This window comes from Embiotoca jacksoni, unplaced genomic scaffold, assembly GCF_022577435.1.
Source record: "Embiotoca jacksoni isolate LCO1_2020_lvr unplaced genomic scaffold, fEmbJac1.0.p SCAF_1, whole genome shotgun sequence".
Classification (NCBI taxonomy): domain Eukaryota; kingdom Metazoa; phylum Chordata; class Actinopteri; family Embiotocidae; genus Embiotoca; species Embiotoca jacksoni.
Genome location: NW_027185229.1, coordinates 6,794,065 through 6,806,078, shown reverse-complemented (window position 1 = coordinate 6,806,078; position 12,014 = coordinate 6,794,065). Strand labels below are relative to the sequence as shown.

At 40.5% G+C, this 12,014-nt stretch overlaps 1 protein-coding gene across 2 annotated transcripts; it reads right to left on the bottom strand.

The window, feature by feature from the left end:
* Window positions 1–6,498: 6,498 nt before the first annotated feature.
* On the bottom strand, window positions 6,499–9,905 carry LOC138203556 (transmembrane protein 233-like). Of its 2 annotated transcripts, none has more exons than XM_069158530.1 (4): window positions 9,676–9,905; window positions 9,375–9,565; window positions 8,683–8,817; window positions 6,499–8,151 (listed from the first exon to the last, which is right to left on the bottom strand). In XM_069158530.1, the coding sequence occupies exons 2-4, from the start codon at window positions 9,558–9,560 to the stop codon at window positions 8,140–8,142; spliced, it is 333 nt and encodes a 110-aa protein (XP_069014631.1). In that variant the 5' UTR covers window positions 9,561–9,565; window positions 9,676–9,905; the 3' UTR covers window positions 6,499–8,139. The 2 variants fall into 2 exon arrangements, with proteins under 2 accessions (XP_069014631.1, XP_069014622.1); XM_069158521.1 differs by having other exon boundaries at window positions 9,681–9,905.
* Window positions 9,906–12,014: the final 2,109 nt, after the last annotated feature.

Below are 12,014 nucleotides of genomic sequence, written 5' to 3'. Positions count from 1 at the left end.
CAGAACTGATACACGGAGAGACTGTGGTCCCGGCACTAAATTTAGTCAAAGTAATCTTTGTTGTGGGATTTTGTTCTTGTTGAAGTTGTTCCAAGTTTGAAGTTACCAGTGTCAATAAAAAGTATGTTACAGATATAATCCAAGTGTGATAGATTTATTCTAGATTTAAACCAAAGCCCTGTGCTGTCTGAGAAGATATGAGGATTAGGGATGTTACAGGTGCAGGTGAAACAGGCAAAAACCTCATTTTACTGTTTACTCTTCACTGTGGTAAGTTACAGAGCAGGGTGGTGTTTGGCTGACAGAAACAATAAATATATTGAGGAGTAACCAGTCAACTACAGATTATAAGCCTGAACAAATTATAATCGGATGAAAGGCTGATGTAAATAGAACTTTGATTTAATTTGTTTTGAAGCTATCAGACTGTTCAGTGTGCTATAAACATTCAGCCAGAGAGACTCGTTCCTAATTCACACACCAGTTATGATCTTGCTTTTCTTCTTTTAAACATCAAAAAATATTGTCCCTGAGCTTTGAAATTTCTTTTGTCAGTGTTTCTGATTGTTGGTAATAAGAAGAACAGAGAATAGCAATGTTCTCTGCTACCAATGTTATTTAACCTGTTCAGTGGAGACGAGGTTACATAATGTTCTCTCTTTCTCTCTGTGCTTAACTGAGGCTTCTCCACATCTTTTTTTTCTGTGCAGTTGCTAAATAAATAAATAGTTTCTTAAACATATTTTAAAATGGTCAGTCATGATAAGGCACTAAATTTGATGTGCATATATTTAGATACCTACTTTATTTTGAAATGTACTGTCCTTTTCTTTCTTATGATATGTTCCATGTGTGCACTGTATACATTACTTCTTCATCTTTAGTGACATCTTAACTCAAATCTTATTTTCAGTCTTACTCCATTATGTAACCACGCTGCTACTAGCGTGGTTGTCTCTACAATGCTGTGTTTGTAATCTCTTTGAACACAAACTACATCACTGTCATGCAAATACCAGGAGCTGCTGGAAACAAATAATCCAGCTGAAACACACCAACGCACGTAAAGTTAATAAGCATAATTTATTTAAAAATAAAGAAAAAAAAACAGCTGCAGGACGTGTGATTCACACAAACAAAAGCATCACAAATCAATCAATCAAACTTTTCACAGCGGATGCACTTTTGAATTCAATAAAGTAGATGTCAAACTGTAATTAGCTTCAGTGCAAAGTATAATAGATAAGCAGGGATACATGACAGTTGAGCATGCTCAGTCCAGCTCACATGTACACAGCTAAATACCAGTGAGATAAAAACAACCATTTCTTATGACACGATCAAATGGTTTAATCATATCTTTAAAAGCTAACACTTTGAACAGTGGCAGTTTATTTTTATTGGTTCGCTGACAGGTGTTTGTAGTTTGCTCATTTGCTTCATAAATTTAATTTATTGTGTCTATGTAAAAATATTCAGGAGTCATTTTACTGAACACACAGTTGATCCGTTAATTATGATCAAAACTGATAAAAAAAAATGTTTTTTAAAAGTGCCAGAACTCCAGTACGCTACATACAGTCGGGTCTAAAGTCAGACCACGATTGAAGAAACTTCTATTTGTATACTTCTTTTTCCATTTGTCTAATTTAATACACAATTTTGGATTACAAATGATTACATATATCAGCTCAACGATGTGATCGAAAGGTAAAATCTCTGAAAAATGACTATGAATTTTAGACCTTTTAGATCTTTTTGCTACTCAAGCTGCATGAACTCAACAAGTTTGTTCAAACTCAATGACCCTTGTTCTACCAGCATGATGTGATGATTTCAAAAGCTGTGTTCAGACTTCAGGCTAATTGGATTTTTTTTCTCAAATCAGATCTTTCGGACAGATTACTGTACCATACTGTTACTTGCGAACAGTGAACAGATCTGATTTGGTTAGTCGAGACTGATCCAGACATCACCAGCCCATCTGCATGGGTTGCTGTGGTAACGAATGACGCGCAGCTATGCTGGTGACACGGCTTTCACAGAAGCTGCCGGCACGAAAGTGGCAGCAGACAGTTTATTTTGGCTTCTGTCCGTGGACCATTGATCGTTGTCCTCTGCAGCGCGAAAATCTACACTTTGTGAAAGCGCTCTGCCAGCGCTCTCTGAAAATGACACCGTGAGTCACGTTGCGAATGACACCAGGAAGCGTCTGGACTTGAGAGGCGTTGGCAGAAATCCAATTGGAATCGCATTTTAAACCACCTTCAAATGTGGTTTGGATCCAGATTGGAAAAATCCCATTTCATGTGTTTTTTGTTTTTTTTGCTGTTCAGACTTTCAAAAATCAATCCAGATACAATCTGGACATGACAAAAACTGGATTTGGACTGGCAGTCTGAGTGTAAAGCTTCGACGTGTTTAGGCTCATTATCCTGCTGCAGTATGAATCCTTCTCCAGTTCCCACTGAGGGTGGAGCATGTCTCTGAGGAACAGAGGGCTACTTCTCCTCCGTTGAGAGCCAATTCAGTGCAGGTGTCCAACTAGAGAGTCACAAAACAGTTCATCCTCGTTGTTCAGTTTCAACCTGTTCTCATTGTTTAGTCGTCTTTCTGTGTTTTCCTCGTCATTCGGTTATGTCTCTCTGTCCTTTAACGTTTTTATGTTCATTTCCTGTTTTATTTTGGTAACTCACCTTGTGTCTTGTTTCTGGCATAGTTACTTCCTGCCCTCGTTTGTGATTGTCTTCCCGCCCTGGTTGTTTCTACCTGTGTCTAATTATGTCGCTGCCCTCCTGTGGATAAAGTCCACTCGCTCCCTTCCACCTCGGTTTCGTCCTCAGATCGTCGTTGTTGAGTCACCGTCGTGTCCGAGCTCGTCAAGCCTGTCGTCTTCTCATGTTCAGTAAGTTTTTGGTGTTTTGACCTCATGTTTGCCTTGTGGACTGTTTTTGACTTTCACTCCGGTACCTCTGTTTTCTTGACTACCTGCTTCTGGACTGTGTTGGCTGAGCATTTGAATTGTTCCTTTCTTTGATTTTTGAGTTTTTGTTTCTGGTTGTACATTTGAGTCCTAACCCCTGAAAACATTTGCTTTGGGTTTGATCCGCTGTGGTTTCACCCTCTCCTCTGTTTATCTCCTTACATCCACCCTTCTGTTTCTGCAGCTCATGTCTAACTTGGATTCTTCAGTAATTGACTTTTTTTTCCCCATCATCAGCTGTGAAATGCTGCAAGTGCTTTCTTTCACTTTTGTTGTCTTGCGTTCTATATTTAGTAAATTCTGTATCTGCGACAAAGTTGCTTTTCTCTCCGTGAACGAAGCTCGGCGCATTGATCACCTGATGCTTGTACGATCACCTTTGGTCAACTTGATTGTGCTTTGATTTATGTGAACAAGCCTCCAGACGTGTAGTTGAAATTTTAAATGCTGTGTCAATGCAAGAGATACAACTCAAGGAAATCTCACCTTTTGTTTAAAGTAGTTCAAAAGCGGAGCCACGCCTTTGCTTCAATTTGAGTTCGGATCTAATTGTGCAGAATCTGAAATATTTCTTTTTCATTTTACATCTCAGAAAGTCTCGTGTTTTATGACAGATTTTCGTTGTGAACTCAGACTTTCGGAGCCCACTGTACATTCCTATGTGGTAAATGGCAGCAACCTGTTATCAAAGTACAAACCTGTGCATGACCCAGTTTTTGACCACATTTACAAAATAAAGTGAAAATAAAATATGCCAAAAATATAAATATATATAGATGATCAAAATCGAGGATAAAACTTTTGATTCCGTGTGACTCGAAAAAAAATTTACAGCACCATTTCATAAGCACAACCACACCAACACGTATGGGGTTCTTTTACAAAACACGATAATCATCTCTCTCGACAACCATCCTGCTAAACATCGATTAGCGTCTGTAATAATCAGTACTCGGCATTGTTAAAGATACGGATATATGACTGTTGAGCTACAACAACACTCTAGAGATACCTCAGTTGTTTGATCTATCATAATATAAAATGATTGGTTATATCATCGTTAACCTCAACAACTAAGGGAACTGAGTCACTTGCAGTGGGGAAAAGTAAATTATCATCCAACACTGCAGCTCCACTCAGCTCTGCGGAGTATTTTTGCATCTTTCAGGCCCACAACTTTACTGTTTGGGTTTCCTCTCAAAGCTGTCAGCATCATCATATCCAGACACAGACAGTGATATAAATAGTAAAATCCAAAGTACTCTGCCTGTCTGCATCAAACCGCTTGCAGACAATCTTAGTGACTACCTGGTGAACACAGTGGAGCACTTCACTGCTAAAGAAATCAATTAAAAATAGACCAAAAACTGATCTTAAAGAAGAGTGAATGATGGGCTACAGCAGTTTGCCAAAAAAACATGACAAAATTACACTGACGTTGCACCATAACTGCTGAATGCGTAAACTGATCAAATTGTGACAGCGTTCAATTCAGTAACCAAGTTGAACGTACTCTCTTCTGCCTCGTATCACTCTGATTAGCCCCTCCCACCAAATGACGCAATAAACATGCACGCTCTCTTCGCTGGGCTTGAAGTGCAACGAATAGCTTATTAAATGTTTTAACAAACTACCACGCTAACATCCGTTCTATTCGGCTGGTTATGTGTGACTCGGAGTTAAAACAAAAACAACAACATTGAAATCGAATGTGAATGTGCAGCTGAGCCTAATGAAAAGAAGGCAGGACCAAAGCAGTCGAAACCAGAAGACCCTTGTTTATAGAACTTCTGTGATTGGCTAGTTACAATTAACCAATCAGACTGGCTAACTCTGATTGGTTAATTGATTCAGACTGCGTCCAGTTAAAAACAAAGCGACGGGCATGCTCACAGACTCATTTTTATTTATGGAAACCTTCAATTAAATATTGTTAGTGACATGCAATTGTCAAAATTAGTTATTACAATCAAAATTGTCATGTGAAAGTATTGCCTACTCGGCTTTAAGGTGATAATATGTCAGTGTTCAATCTGTAGTTTGTTTCATTGCCTCGAAGACAAAAACGAGAATTAATGAAGCTGTAGTAAAAAAATGTTATACTACATTTAATGCAGCTTTAATTAAAGACTTAAATGTTATATATTTGAAAAATAAACTTTGGTATTATAAATATTGTATTTCCAGTATAAAAACTGCGAATCTTTAGGGGCTTTTACTTTCTTGGATATCAGGTACCTAAATGCACGTTTCTCTTTCTCTACTTGCTCTTTACGATTCTCACAGGTCTCCTTTTCCATTTATTCCAACTGGATCAAACTGCTGCTCGATATGAGGAATGCGTCATGGGATATGTACACATGGAGGCTCTAGCTGCTGCTAATGGAAGCAACTTGTTCGAGTGGTCTATTTATGAGCACTTCATATGAGTCATGGTGCTCCAGCTCTCCAAATTTATTGGCTTATAGTGCAGCTAGCAACACAACAGCACAGCTTCAGCGGAGTTTTTGCTGTGAATGCAAACAGGAAAGCAGTTTGATTCACTGTTGTTGTACAGGAGAGTAAAAGCAGCGGTCTCACGAAGACGGGAGTCAGAATCTCTTTTTGATGTAGCAAGAAAAACTGAATGGAAACTGCTTTAATTGAATTTGTTTGTGTGAAATTTTCTTGGTTGCTCGGTACCTTAATCAGTTTCCTGTCACAAAGTCTAACGTGATCCCTTGATAATCTTACCAAGTGCTTTCAAGTCGCCTAATCCCAGCGCTCATTTCATTTTTCATCTCGTCCTCTGGAGTTTTTGCTTTGGTGTGACATCAAAGAGGTGCCACTACAATCACGCTGCATTTCTCTTTCAAGTAATGGGAGATAATAGTACAAGATTACTGCCCAAACTGATTTGTCTAAGAGCCTTCGAAAAACTGCAGGAACCTGGCAGCAGGCTTATAACATCAGAGGAACAGCTTTCAATTACACCTGCATACGGGAGAAAAGAAAAGGTACACACTTCTTATCAAATGTACAGGCACAAACAGCACATCTTTGTTTTGTGTGTAGCATGCATGTGTCATTTGTGTGTCCTCAGAGTCTGTAGAGCTCATTGTTACCTGGAGAGCTGTGAAATATATGAAAAACAGCCTGAAAAGGTTGTTTTTCAATAGCAGCGGTCAGAAAACTGAAATGAGTCGTGAGATGAAACTGAAATGGACAAACAAATCGATGCCCCCCCGCTTGAACCCGTTTGACTCATCACTTTATTTCTTCCCACCTTGTAGGCCACATTTTTTATGTTTTCGGTCACCTCGTAACGGGGTCAGTTTTGTTTGACCATGTGACGAACTAGCCAGTCCGCAACACGGAGGGGAAACCTGCTATATTTAGTTTGGGATATACGATGACATATCAAACTACAAGGAAATGTCCCAGTGAGGCAGGTTGTAATTCAAGACTCGAGATTTCTATGTGAACTATTTCAAACAGGCACCAGTCTGTTTCTGTAAATGACCCTAATTGTAGGAATTCTCTCAACATAGTGCATTACATCTTTATTTCAAACACAATTTAAAGGGTGTGTGAGGGTCTAATAAGCGACAGGTGTAGAGATCTTAGTCACGTGTAATATGATCTTTTGATTTAAGTTTTTACATTAAAGCTTTGATGCCTAATTTGACAGTCTGGAGCCGTGCCGTGGCACGTCAACCCACACAGGAAACAGGGTTGCACAAGTCAAGTAACATGACTGCAGGAATAGTTCTGTCATTAACAAGATGCGTTTAATCAAACAAGTGCCAGGGAAGTGCTGAAACAGATTTTAACATGTTCTTAATGGGGCAGTTTAATTCTGGGACTCGCAGGAGACAGATTTGGTAAACAAAGTAAAAAAAATTAAAGCAACAAAGATCAAAGCATTTGGACTTTTAATCCCAAACTCCAAAAACGCTATATTTCCCATCATGCAGCGAAGTAGAATCCCTTCTTACATTCATTACACCCTTTCTGCCAGCCGGCATCTTTCCAACATGAGCAAGTTTGTAACACAGGTTTTCTGTCTCATACCAAAGAGGAAAAATCCAAGACACTTGTTTGAAGTAGCTTTTCACATATTTCTATCACAGCGACCACTGCAGTCACATTTGAGGGATGGAACAACATGTTTTAGGTGGAGAGGGGCCACAAAGTCACTGAAATGACTTCATCTAACCAAAGTCTGACTTAAAATTCACATTAGCCACCATAAACTATGCAGGTCATGAGACAAAGGCAGCAAAACAGCAAAACCCATGACTGTATTGAATTGAACAATTTAATCTGTAAAATGAAAAATTAGTTTTTTTCTCCGTATAAACTTTACTTAGTCTCACTTTAAAAACGTTCCCTTCTGAGGCACAAATTACATTAAACTGTAGTCTCCCTGTTTTCACATACAGAGTGGTATTCTTTGTGACTTGTAAACAGGAATCAAAGAAAGGTTTATTTATACAGTAGTTTTTAGACACAAGCTCAATGTACAGCAGGGATTTTTTTTTTTTAAATAATGCATTTCAGTTCCTTAATAAGAATTAAAGACCATTAAAACTAAACCTCTAAAAAATTCACAAGCTATTGTCACCACTGACAGACTCACTATGATACAAATGTAGCACAAATTATCAAAGTCAGCACTAAATGTTTATTAAAGCTCTATAACATCAGTGGATTAGCAAATATTAAAGTTGTCATTGTTTTTTTATTTTGAAATATCATTCATCAAGGATGCTGTGAACATAATTTGTTAAGTTATGCATAAAGTAGTTATTCTGATCATAGTTTATTGTTTTCATTCTAGTTCCATCAATACTTGGAGTTAAAAACAGTGAAATTACGTCTCACAGCGTTCAAGTCTTAACAAAAACCCTTATAGAAAGCTGCCACTTCAATTTAAAGCATCAGTGATACGAAGTACTAAAATGTATGCAATCAGTAGATTTTATAGTCATTAATTGTCTGTATAAAAAGGAACATATAAGAAAGTGCCGTACTGGTTAAAGTAAACGTGAGCCGAGTGCAGATCTTCTCATTAGCAGATGGTGTGAGCCAATCAGCTGAGCCCATCCAGACATCCAGAGGTTTCTGTTCAAGAGTCTTATGTCTCGTGTCCCCCCATCTACACTCCCACAGCGCTAAAAATCCATCTGCAACACAGAGTCATACGTTAAATCACATTAAAGACATATATTTTTGATACACGTAGTGGTTGATACCCAGAGACAGATCTGCCATGCACAATTAAAATCACCATATCATAAATGGATTATACTCGCAGTCTCTTGCACGTCTGTGCTGCGTTTCATGTCATAGTTGCAGATCTGCCACTAAATATGTTGCCTGGCGTACATTATGAAAAAAATATCAGACATGTTTCCTCTCTTTATAATTATAAACATTCAACTGTGACGTTTGAAAATAATCTCCCTTATTGCAACAGAAAGCAATGTTTGTCTAATGTGCTCCTACCACTAATCAGAGGTCTCAGATTAACTTTGACAATGACATCGTGATTTTCAAAAGCACCACAAATTTAAGTAGCTGTGGGAGTACGTCAAATCCTTGTTACATAATACAATATACATTTTCTGTGAAATTCAATTTAGAGACATTTTATCCACGCAAAAGAAATCCCATTTGTAACCGTCATGGTCATACTGAGCAACCCCTGGACTCACTGCGGTGAAATGAACAATGCAGGTGATGGTGATGATGAGGAGGCCGATGATGATGGAGGCAACAGCAACATAGAGGGCGTTCCTGCCCAGTCGCCTGGACCCGTCGTAATCGCCCTGCTCGTAACTTTTTCTAGACTGGGAATAAGAAATCACTCCGTCAGGACGTTTTAAGATTTTTACTTCAAAATTTTGGACACTGACAAACCTACTGAACCTGACTTTGACCAGAACCACAGATATTACAGCTCTGCTTTAAAAGTTTTGACAAGTTTTTGAAAGTGTAAGCGACATACGCAGCTTTTCAACCCATTTATTTCATGTTTATTATGCCTTCTTTAAGATTTTGATTAAACCGAATACAGTGTTACATTCTGTTTTTCTTTATATCCATCCAAATGCAACATGGAAATATAATTTAGATTTTCCAAAAGGGAAAATCCAGTATGTTTGTTTGATGGGTTAGAGCAGGTGTGAGTGTGACTGGGTTACATCTCGGTGTCCGACACATTAACGCTCAACACACCAGAATGCTCTGTAACTGGTGTGTTTAAAGCTCCCTAAACCAGAACATGTTTCTTTTCTCTCCGACTCATTATTTCCTTCATGTTAAACAACAGTTCATGCATACTGTAAGATGATATACATTCATGAGCTCTCATCAGTTTAGCCAGAGCTGCATAGTCCCTGCTTACCATGATAGAGAAGATCAGGGCCACAATGTTGACCGGGTACGCAGGACAAAAGCAAGTGAAAATAGTCAAACAAAGGTAGCTGCGAATTGGAGGTGGAGGTCCCTGCTCCTCTATGGAGCGCCGGTCCAAAAATGCACTCCCGCTTAGGGAGTTTTTAACTTGTGAATTTAGCACGTCAAGTGCCATTGAACCTGACAAGCAATGAAACACAGTCAGCGGGGTGAAAAACACCTAAATTAAAAATGGTGAAAAGCTGCAAATAATCTGGAAAGAATAACGCAGGACTTGAAAGGACAGAAACCTAACTGGAGGAGGTGAAGTCCAACTGGAGGAAGTGAAGTCCAACTGGAGGAGGTGAAGTCCAACTTTTAATGAGAAAATGTTTAAAACCAGAAGCTCAAGAGTCGGATAGATAAAGTCTGATGTTTGTCTGTTGAATCTAATCGTCTTTCAAAGCTAGAAAAAAAAAAAAAGAAGGACGTTTGTTGGAAAAGAAGGGAGTAGGAGCGAGATGGGAGAGAGGGGAGAGGATCACTAACTCTGCTGGCCTCGATCCAGGACTCTGACCCGAGTAGGAGTGTGAGGGATCAGACTCCGTTTACCACTGCTGGCACCTCGCAGAACAACCGTCAGCAGTCGGTGCAATATAATGTGTATGAATGTTGTTAACACACCACAGGATACAGTATTCTGTACGTTCTGCTCTGCAACGACTCACCCTTCTTCTTTTTGGCTCAGTCGGTGTGTCCTCAGTGCGTCTTTGGATGTCTTGTCATTGGAGGATTTTACTTTGTAAACATCATCTCCTTCATGTAGCCTTTCACATCACAGCAGCACCTCGGGGAGAACTGCCTCTCACTCTCCTCTGGATATAATGCTCTGTGTGACTTTGCACTTTGGGTGTGAAAGATGTGTCAGTGTTCAGATCTGGGGAGGGGTGTCTGTTTTTTTTCTATACTTCACTTGTCACTAAAATCAGAGAGAATTCAATTGATTGAGATCAGGGATACATAAGGCTCCATCTGGTGGTACAGAGCCTTTCTGAAAAGCCTAACAGTTGTACTCCGACCGGCCCAAGTCCAAACAATGTCATTTAGTTTCATATTATTTTAGACAAGATAATGTAAAAATTAGTTTTTAATCATTTAAGTGTTTTGGAAATAAAATTAGCCTGTGCTTTGCCACAGGTACCGGTTTTGGACTCGTCAATCGTTGATTTCAGAACGTGGAATAAGTGGAATTTACCGGATAAAATGTAATTTTGATAGATTTTTTGAGTGCCCTGATTAATGCACTGCTCAAAAAAATAAAGGGAACACTTAAACAACATAATGTAACTCCAAGTCAATCACACTTCTGGGAAATCAACCTGTCCAGTGAGGAAGCAACACTGATTGTGAATCAATCTCACCTGCTGTTGTGCAGATGGAACAGACAACAGGTGGAAATGAGGCAATTATCAAGACAACCCTATAAAGGAACGGTTCTGCAGGTGGTGACCACAGACCATTTCTCTGTCCTCATCCTTTCTGGCTGATTTTTGGTCACTTTTGCATTTTGCCAGTGCCCTCACCACTAGAGGTAGCATGAGGATGTCTGCAACCCTCAGAAGTTGCTCAGGTAGTGCAGCTCATCCAGGATGGCACATCAATGCACGCTGTGGCAAGAACGTTTGCTGTGTCTGTCAGCACAGTGTCAAGAGCACGGAGGAGGTACCAGGAGACAGGCCAGTACACCAGGAGATGTGGAGGGGGCCGTAGAAGGACAACAACCCAGCAGCAGGACCGCTATCTGCTCCTTTGTGCAAGGAGGAACAGGAGGAGCACTACCAGAGCCCTACAAAATGACCTCCAGCAGGCCACTAATGTGCATGTTTCTGCTCAAACTGTCAGAAACAGACTCCATGAGGGTGGTACGAGGGCCCGACGTCCACAAGTGGGGACTGTGCTTACAGCCCAACACCATGCAGAGCGATTGGCATTTGCCAGAGAACATCAAGATTGGCAGCTTCTCCATCGGCGCCCTGTGCTCTTCACGGATGAGAGCAGGTTCACACTGAGCACATGTGACAGACGTGACAGAGTCTGGAGACGCTGTGGAGAACGTTCTGCTGCCTGCAACATCCTCCAGCGTGACCAGTTTGGCGGTGGGTCAGCGATGGTCTGGGGAGGCATTTCTTTGGAGGGCCGCACAGCCCTCCATGTGCTAGCCAGAGGTACCCTGACTGCCATTAGGTGCCGGGATGAGATCCTCAGACCCATTGTAAGACCATATGCTGGTGCAGTGGGCCCTGGGTTCCTTCTGATGCATGACAATGCCAGGCCTCATGTGGCCAGAGTGTGTTAGCAGTTCCTGCATGATGAAAGCATTGATGCTATGGACTGGCCTGCCCGTTCCCCAGACCTGAATCCAATCCAGCACATCTGGGACATCATGTCTCGTTCCATCCACCGACGCCACGTCGCACCACAGACTGTCCAGGAGTTGACTGATGCTTTGATCCAGGTCTGGGAGGAGATCTCTCAGGAGAACATCCGTCATCTCATCAGAAGCATGCCCAGGCGTTGTAGGGAGCGCATACAGGCACGTGGAGGCCACACACACTACTGAGCCTCATTTTGACTTGTCTTGAGGAATTTC